The sequence below is a fragment of the Lactuca serriola genome, chromosome 6 (assembly GCF_051521515.1).
Source record: "Lactuca serriola cultivar US96UC23 chromosome 6, Lser_US96UC23_V15, whole genome shotgun sequence".
In the NCBI taxonomy this organism is placed as follows: Eukaryota; Viridiplantae; Streptophyta; class Magnoliopsida; order Asterales; family Asteraceae; genus Lactuca; species Lactuca serriola.
In genome coordinates, this window is record NC_136413.1 from 37243229 (window position 1) to 37253166 (window position 9938).

The window sequence follows — 9938 nt, forward strand, 5'->3', positions numbered from 1 at the left end:
GACGCACTGCAAAATGCCTAAAAATACGCCTTTTGGGTCATTGACAATAATCATTTCGTATGGTATGGTGGCCTAGGAAATGCATTGTTATTGGTGTAAAATCTTTATTTTTTGGTTAATTTTTGATTTTTTTTTAGATAGTTGTATTTGTAATTTCCTCAATATAAATCTACCCTAAATTTACTTCTACATTTCTCCAAAACAATATTTGACATATTTCCTACAATTCCTATAAAACTAGGCAACAACCTCTTTGGTCAAAGTTATCATAAAATAATATGGTATAACACAAAATAAATTACTCAAAAGTTATCATATCATTATATGTTAATATTAAAATTATAAGACTATTATTCTAAATTTGAGAGACGAATTATATATGCACATTAATATACACAAAGAGATCAAAGGAGAAATAGAAACTGAAATTTCTTGAAGATTCAAAATCAATTTGGAGAACTTTTTCCCAAATGTTTTGTTGTCACAATAACATGATTGAATCACAAATTGAGCATGAAATCATGAACGATAACATTGCAATAAAAAGAGATGAAATCAAGGTAAATGAATTCAGTCGAAAGGAGCCATCACTATCTTCACCATAGTCATTTTCGCCACCATCTATGCCTACTTCAGCATCTCCATTCCCATCAGTCCACTTCCCAAGCTTATTGCTCCTGTTTTGATCACCAAAACTCGATATTTAATTAAATGTATCACAACATAATATAATTATCATTGAATTGGATTATATAAATTGTGTATTTTAGAACACCATCTTGATTGTTGTAAAAGTTTGTATGTAATAAACATTTAAACGTTTATGGACATTGAAAAAAAAAATACCTATTTCATACTTTTATAAGCAAATATGGGACCGGTTGCATAAAAGACAAATCAACTTTAGGTGGCTATAATCTATATAGATATAATATTACATTATTACATATCTTTTGTTTATTTATAAACTTATAATATAAGCTTTTGCTTTTTTAGAACATGTTTTTTTATAGAGTTGGATGCTAGTATGTTTCTAAAACCATGAATTTATAACAACCATAATATGATCTTTTTAAAAAGACTATTTGGTCAAAAGCCTATGTAAAGTCAAAAAAAGTTGTGGATGCTTTTTTTTATTATTTAAAAGTTTATAAACATAATAGATACGAGTTTTTTTTTCATACTTATAGTACTACTTTATTTTACACTATAAATTGTATTGGTAAAATCCATAAATAAAGCTTTACTACAATTTTACTATTCTAAAAGTTTATTGAATTTTATATTTGTTGATATAGTGACACCTAAAAATACTCATTGAAAAACTAGTGGATACTCTTGGCCCCAAAATGCCTACTTAGCATGTCCCACACATATTATTTAAACAGAATTACTAAAGAACATTGTGGGAGCTAAATTTCTTTGAATAAAAGGCACATGGCCTATACACCATCAAATTTGCTAAGTGCTGAGGTAACAAAAGAAGCATGATTGGTGGAGAACTAATGGATTAAAATTGTAACTTTGGATAAATTTTCAAAATATTCATCATTAGTTTATCCCATTAATACATTACATTTAAGAAAAAGAAAAAGTTGAGAAAATTAAGATAGAGGTAAAAGCAATGACAAGACTAAAAAAATAAAAATAAAAAGAGTCAAAGGTATGTGTTAGATAAATGTAAAGTAACAATGTTAATTTTGGTTAATTCACTTATACGTAATTTGTGTTTATATAATTATTTTAAAAAAATTCATTTGAAATTTTAAAAAATATTTAGAGTTAACTAATTGAAAAATGAGGTCGAACCTGCTACCAAGCACGCCGGAGTTCATGGTGAGTTGGTCGATCAATCCGGCGGATTTAGGCTCGACACTGTAAGCTTTCTCATACTTGAGCTCTAACCCTTCGCCGGAAGCCACAAAGAAAGCTCCGTTCACCAGAATATCTCCCTCACTCCTCCAATTCCACCCTCTCCAATGCTCCTGTGCTGTTTCCACCCTCTTCGTCACCTTTCCGATCAAATTTCCGATGTTAGAATCATCAAAAATTCATACACTGTTATTAAATTTTTTTAAAAAGTTTTCTACCTCCTTGGCGTTAGGATTCGCCGGAGCAGTATACCGGTTTCCTTGACTGTTGATCGTCGGATTTCCACTCCCTCCGATAGCGTACATTTCCCACCGGGAATACACATTGTTAACGACGTGAATATACCCTCTCCGGCACCGGGGCATTCTCTGCACCAACTTTTCTCCGAAGTGATTGAAAGCGATGGTCACCTGCATGCCGGAATCCGGCAAGTAATCATCGCTGTGTCCTAACAGCATTACCTCGTCGTGATGCGAGAAGAAGTTGTTGGATATGGTGATTCCGGTGGACCCCATGACGGCGTCTATCAACCCGTCTTTACAATGCGACAACGAGCAGTGATCAATCCAAAGATCACGAGACCCGAATATGGAAATCCCATCGCCGTCGGATTTTGTTCTGTACCCGTAATGCGTTGGGCTTGACCGGACATTGGTGTTGCCGGACTCGTAACAATGGTGGATGTGGATGTTATGGATGATGACGTTGGTGATGTACTGGAGAGTAATGCAGCCCCCGCCGGTGATGTGGACGTTGGCGCCACGGCCGTCGACGGTTTTGAAGCTGTTGAAGATGAGTTCTTGTGAGAGTTGGATGTGCATGTTGGTGGGGAAGACGATCCAGAGGGGTTCAGTTTGGATGACTGCCCACCGGAGAGTGCCTGGACGGGGGTTGACGGCGTCGTGGTCGGAGGAGTCGGTGACGACGTAGTAACGGCCGCCTTTGCCGCCTAAGGCGTATTGGCCGAAGCCGATACCGCAGTCGGCGAGACGTTGGCGGTTGAGGTGCCAGTTGGGGTCGCAGCGCCAGCAGTCGTCGATGGGGTTTCCGGTGAGGCAGTTGGTTGTTGTGTCCTCGTTGGCGTATGATAGCATTTCTCTTCTTGTTATTGACACATTTACCCTCCTGCATTTATGTTTTTCTTATAATTAAAACAATTATTTTACAGATTTAATGGAAATTAATTGATTTTGGATATAAATTATTAAAATTAGACAACAAAATGTTTAAAATAGAAAGCAAAAGCGCACAGTATCCAAAACATGGACCACGTTTCATGGCCCATGGGCCCACCCCATAATATCTTGAAGAAAGAAAAAGTCAAAAGTAGGCTAATTAAACTAATATTAATTTAATTATTATAATATTAGCACTGGGCTCAAAGGAAAAAAAACATCCATAATCCTCTTTTTTACAAATTACGTAATTTTTGTCTATAAGTTATTTGTTTTTATTAGCTAAATCTTTTATTAACTCACATATTAAATCAGCTATTATAACTTATTATGCATTAAAACTATATGTTTAATTAAATTATATTATCTTGTTAGTATAAAATATATTTTTTGGATTTAAAACCTTTCAAGATCTTTATAATAATATAAACACCAGTAAAAAACTTTCATCTTTATAAAAAAGGGATATCCAAAAAATAAAGGTGGAAAACTATTATAAAAAAAAGTGTTTTATAATTAGTAATGTTATGTTTTTTTTTCCTATTTTTTTACACCATACACTATAGAAGTTTGTTAAAATATGCGAATCTATTATTCATCAACAGAAACTAGTGGTACAATAGTAAATAAGAAAATAATACCTGAGAAAACGGATAGAGAACATAAATAGGTTGACCAAAAGTCCATTTTCTTCCTTTTATGTAGTTTTATTAATAATTTAGAGTTCAATTTGAGTGGAAAAAGAAAACTATATTTGTTGGGTATTTAATTTATGTTTTGTAACAAAGGGACTTAAGTGTTATATGTATTAAAACTACATTTTGGACAACTTTAGAACCATGTAAACCGTTTTATTTTCTAGATGAATCTTTTCATTAGACCTATTTAAAACGTTAATCATGAACGAAACAATTTATTCAACAAAACCGAGTGTTTGTAAAGAAATATGGAAAGCTAAGCATAAAAAAAAAAAAGTAAAAAACATAGTAAATAAGGTACATTGTGAAGAAAAAGATGTACCTTTGAAGATCTTGAGCAACAAGCTCAGGGGAAGGGTGTTGGCCTTGTAGGGTTACATTCTTGAAAGCCATTGATGCACAAGTTTCTTCAGCTATGTTCACTACTACTAACAGAGTGTACAACATCACAATGCAGCTTCTTCTGAGTTCCATTGTCAGTGTGTTTCTAGTGTGTGGTTTACAGTGAGAAGAAGGGTAGAATGGTAAATTTGAGTTGAAGTGGTGGAGTTGGAGAGAGATGAGATGTAGGGAGGGCTGAGTGGTCACTTCTCAGACAGCCTCCATCGGTGGTGGGTGAGTGGTGATTTATAATCAAAGTAAAAGCGAATTTGGGAAGGAGATGTGGGCCCAAAGGGTCTTAAAGGGTAAAAGAGACAGGGTGATAAGAGCGACAAGGATGTTATTGTCAACTATTTCTCAAAGGCAAAAGCATTAATGTAATATAAGAGGTGTTAAAATGTAGAAGTTCTTTAAGTTCGATGATGTTTGAAAGAGGTTTCAAGTTATGATAGGTAAATATTTTAGGAAAATTGTTTTTTAGGGTAATAAATTATAATAAATTTTTTGTTTGTGTCTATGATTTCACATTAAATTTACATAATCATGTTTGCTGTTCAAAAACATTGTTTTGACAAACTATTGTAGGTCTAGACTATTTACATGTTCAAAAAATATAATCAAACTCACATTTGATGTTCAAAAACAAGATAAACTTCATAATTTTATATATAATTTACTATTAAACTAATTTTTGTACATATTTTTTCTGACTATCATCAATTTTTCGCTTATCTTTCCCCACCAACACAATAACAAAGAAGAAAGATAACACATTTTACATATTTATTTTTTAAAACACTAAAAACGTACAATCTCCTCGATCTCATCTCTAGTAAAAACATCACCACCCTTCTTTTTACTATCATTGGCATCCCTCGCATCTTTCCTTGCTTTTCTTCATCTCCTATTACTTTACGAAAACTAGCATACCCTAACATCCTTCTCTCATCCCTTTCTTCTTGGAACACATGAGACCAATAACCAAATCCGTTCAAGGATTTTTGATTAGTTTCTTAGTGGTGCTAGTGGAGATGGATGGTTGTGGCGGCAATGAGGTGATAGAAAGTGATGTTTGTTGTTGGAGAATGATGGTGGTGATGAGAGGTGGATGGTTGTTGTGATAATGGATGTATTGGCCAGAGAAAATGATTGAGACACATTTTAATTGGTAAATCAAGTATATATATATATATATATATATATATATATATATATATATATATATATATATTAAATAGTGTAACACCCGTTTCTCAAAATAGATCGGTTGAGCACCTGGAAGGATCAAAGACAATTTTTTTGTGAAACACCTTGTCCTACGATATGGCAAATGGAGCAGCACGTCATGGCATGCCAAATACATGAATGTGTTATGTGTATTCAGGTGTCTGCCATGACGTGGCATCAACTGCATCCCAAGCCCATGATCTTTTAGGTTTTCCTCCATATTTAAGCCCCTAAACTCAAGCTTTAGGGCATCATCTTCAGCCTCCACCCCTTCCAAATGAAACCCTATCCTCCGTGAAGATTTAAGAGTTTGTTCCTTTGGTTTGAAGCTTAGTTCTTAGTCCTTGGTGGAGATTGAAGAAAGAGGGAGATCATCTTTGTGCAAGGGAGCAAGGAACGAGCTTGGATCCACCGTCTACTTTAGATTTCTGAGTGATTAAATGAATAAAGCTCTTATCTTGACTTATTTTCTTCTTGGTGTAAGTTTAAGTTCTTTTTGTAAGATTTTGGTCCCTTCCTTGAATGCTCTTGGAGTTTGAAGAACTCCCGAGCTTGTGATGGATTTTCTAGGAGATTAGACTTCTATAGAATAAGAAAAAGGACCATGTTTGGTGTAGCTTGTGTTCATGCTCAATTTTTAGCTTTATTAAGGACTTAATGGACTTAGGATTGTAGATGTAGGTTTGGTATAGAGTTCTAATGGATAAATTTGGAAACTTTTGTTGGATTAATGTCTAAGTCCATAACTATTTTGATATGTACTTGACCCGATGGTGCATGGTCCTTTTGGGTTGCCTTCACCAAAGCAACTTGATAGGATGAATTATGGAGAGAAAGGATTAAATATGATTTATTAATATATTATGAGAATAATATATTAAAGGAGAAATCATATTGTTTAATTAATATTAGTCAAGAATTAATAAGAATTAAGTTTGTGGCTAAAAAAGATTAATTAAACTCAAGGGACTAGAACTGTCAATTGTGTGATAGTTGAATATTGAGCTAATGGACTTCATATTAAAGGGGCGGACGAATTCTATGGGGAAACCCATTAGAAATCGTCCTAGGCCTTTAAGGAAGGAGCCCATGGGTTGCTTAGGGCTTAAGCATCCAAATTAGGGTTTCCTTGTTTGATAACCCTAATAGCCTCTCTATTTAAAGGACCCTTAAGGCTCAAAAACGTGGTGAACTTGTTGATTAGGGTTTCCACATGTTTTGGGCAGCCTCATTCTCTTCTCTTCTTCATCCTCTTGCTCTTGGTGTTTGTGAACCATTAGAGGAGTGATATTTGTGCCTCTAAGCTTTCTAAAGTCATTACAAAGAGGATTTGAGATTGTTATTGCTACATAACAATCAAGGTATGATCTAAACCCTAATTCATATGTTATATTGATTATCATATACTAGATCTAGGGTTTAAAGTCTTGGATGAATTGCATGTACAATAGAGAAACCTAGATCCAAGCATTAGGGTTTTGAAATGTTTCAAAACTTGCCCTCAAGTTTTGGAATTTAAAAGCTGATTAAAAGTTTAATTTAGGAATGTTAAATTCTAAAACCCTAGTGATGTTTTGAAAAGTTCATATCACACCCTTATGGTTTTATTAATTAATTATGGTGTATAATTAAAAGAGATTTAATAAATCCATAAAGTTTTGATTTACAACCTAATTGAATTAAAAGTATAATTGTTAAATTAGACCATCTAGTATTTTAAAAGTGTAAAATACACCCTATACTATATATAACATTAAAAGTCTAACATTATATATATGTATGAGTAAAAGTCAGTCTTACCGTTAGTAGGCCTCATTCACGAAGCTGGCCTATAAGGGGTGTTTAAGGAAATTGCCTATAAAATGGCGATTGAATGGGTATCCACTCTTACCCACCGCACTCTTGACTAGTGGAGGGTCGTTAGCTGAACGGGTAGGATGGGACAAAAACCTTCCATTATAAGTATAATCAAGTACAAAAGTAACTAAATGTTTTACAAATTCCAAATCTTAGTTACTTTAGGCAAAAGTGAATTAATGCAATTCCATGAAATTACACTTTGTGCCCTTGCGAAGACGTTAGTGGAGCGTGTGTGGTTTACCGGCACACTAAATGGTTCTAAGCAGAGGTAGCAAAGGGTGACTCAATGTTTGTCATAGTTCGGTGGAGCGTGTGTGGTTTACCGACACATCGAATATGTGATTGTAACATGTGGGGGCACCATGTAAGTTTGCATGGTTATTCACACCCGCTTTGTGATCCTCGGCATCCCAGTCACAAACTAGAGGGGCATATCGAGATTTAAATATGTCATTGAAATGTTCAATGAATCTCAAAGGATCTAGGAGTTTTCATAGATTTAAAACTTAAATTTCTTTTTCGTTTTTCATGGTGGAAATTAGTGAATCGTCATTCACTTACCTTCAAATATTCTGCAACTAGATTACGGCATCCCTTTTCTAGGTTGTAGCGTATTGTGTTGGGTCCTAGCCTTAATATCTCATTTGGGTGATTTATTAACGACTCAATCAATCAACTAACTTGAATTTGTTTTCTCCCGTTTTGTAGATGTCAAAGTACGACAACTATGATCTTCCCAAATCCCATGGAACAAACATTCCACATGAAGATGATATTCCACAATTCGATCGAGGAACAAGAAATCATGCTTCACTTCCTCCACCTCCTCCAATTATTCTCCCTAACCCACAAGATCGAAGAATTGAAAGGTTCAATGTCACTAAAGCCCTATTGGAAATGAAACATGAAGATGGTAAACCCGTGTGTGCCCACGTTCTAGGAATGAAACCACACATCGATAAGTTGATAATGTTGGGTGCGTCATTCCCTGATAAGATGGCTGTGAACTGGGTTCTGCCGTCACTTCCTGAATCATATAATGAGTTCAAAAGAAAGTATTATATGATGGATCATGACGAAAACCTCATTGACCTAACTTACATGCTCATTGCTGCTGAATCATAAATGATTTGGCAAAGCAATGGAGCATATTTGTTGGGAAAGTCAACCAACCATGCTTCCAAGGACGTTCTAGGAGAACCGACCTGCGTTTGCTGCCAAGAGAAAGGGCGTTGGATACAAGTATGACCTAAGAGCCTGAAGAGTCCAGAAGATGGGAGAGTCAAAGAGTATGGCTGTGCTTCAGGTAAAATCCACTATCTAACTCCATTAAGTTCCTATTCGTTGATTCTTAATACATAATGTGATAAGATTGCATTTGAATGTTTTGCAGGATCAGTGAAAAAGAGAGGAAGCTTGATGAAAGAGCAAGATGAGTCTAATCACAAAGAAATGGATCTTGATCGCATGGACTTGAAGATTAGATTTTGAGCTTAGAAAGTTATGATAGAGTTGTTAGGAATATTAGAAAGTTATAATTGTGGAAATGTCAAGAATTTATCAAATAGGGAGAGTTTCTCATCGCCCAAGTTTCAGTTACACAGAAATTTGGAATCATACAACTTGGTTGCACGATGAATGAGAAATTTCATATTTGGTAATTAGACTGATTCATTGACAAAGTGTCAAGTGAAGGACTAGGAAATCGAGTACACAAAGTTGTGTCCACCACAAGAATAATAAAGATATTCGTCATGATTTACTAAAAGTTTAGTAAATGTGATTATACTTACAAGATTAAGTGTAATTCTGAATTGATTGAAAAAGTTTAAATCAATAGCAGAACGAATAAGAAGAATCAAGTAGGCAGAAAGATAAAAGTTTCTCTATTCTAAGAAGAAGGGAGAGTACCTTTTATCATGTTTTATGATAGGTCTTAATGATTAAGAACCATATACCTCAATTGATCCTCTAAATAAGTCTTAGTACAAGTGTATGTATAAGAAGAGGAATCAAGAATTGAAGAAATTGTTAAATCAAGAATTCAATCATACTTCATTCCAAAACAAGTCTTAGAGTTAAGATTGTAATATTGAGTGACAAGTCTTAAGAAGGTTTATAACATTCATCAAATGTAGAATTTGGAAAAAGGTTTTCTCATTCTCGCACATTTGAAATTGGAAAGTTGTGATGTCTTGGATAAGACAAAGACCAACTAGGACCAATTTTATGAAATGTTTTGTCTTGATAAAGGCTAAACTAACTCTTGAATATTTGTTTGTCAAGAAATGTTTATTGACAAGAGAATCTTATATGTCAAGGAGTCAGTGGGAGTCTTAATGGTCTTGAAAGGTTTCACGAACAAATCAAGAATAAACCTTATCGATCATCACTAGCACACGAGTAGAGGTTTACAACCTATCGTATTGACATTATCTTGTTTCTGCACCGTTCCAATTGAGTTAATTATGCATGTGAGCCCTATGAGTTCTCATTTGAATGCATAAAAGGCAAGGACCTTGATCAATGAAAAGCACATTGATAAGAAAGGGTGAGTTGCTTAACTACTTGGAAGACATGGTGGGCAGTCGTGTTACCATAAGGTGAGAAATCAAGATTAAGAGTTACGTCCATATGAGTTTGGATTTGTCGCAAACTTTGGTTTTGACAAATTCACATGGATAGGAACAAATACACCATTAAAAATCTAAGTGTCATAAAGATT

At 34.5% G+C, this 9938-nt stretch overlaps 1 protein-coding gene across 1 annotated transcript; it reads right to left on the bottom strand.

The window, feature by feature from the left end:
- Positions 1 to 404: 404 nt before the first annotated feature.
- LOC145057864 (Pectin lyase-like superfamily protein) lies at positions 405 to 4361 on the bottom strand. The gene is made up of 4 exons (XM_079005775.1): positions 4068 to 4361; positions 2091 to 2997; positions 1810 to 2012; positions 405 to 677 (listed from the first exon to the last, which is right to left on the bottom strand). The coding sequence occupies exons 1-4, from the start codon at positions 4217 to 4219 to the stop codon at positions 482 to 484; spliced, it is 1458 nt and encodes a 485-aa protein (XP_078861901.1). The 5' UTR covers positions 4220 to 4361; the 3' UTR covers positions 405 to 481.
- Between the last annotated feature and the right edge of the window lie 5577 nt (positions 4362 to 9938).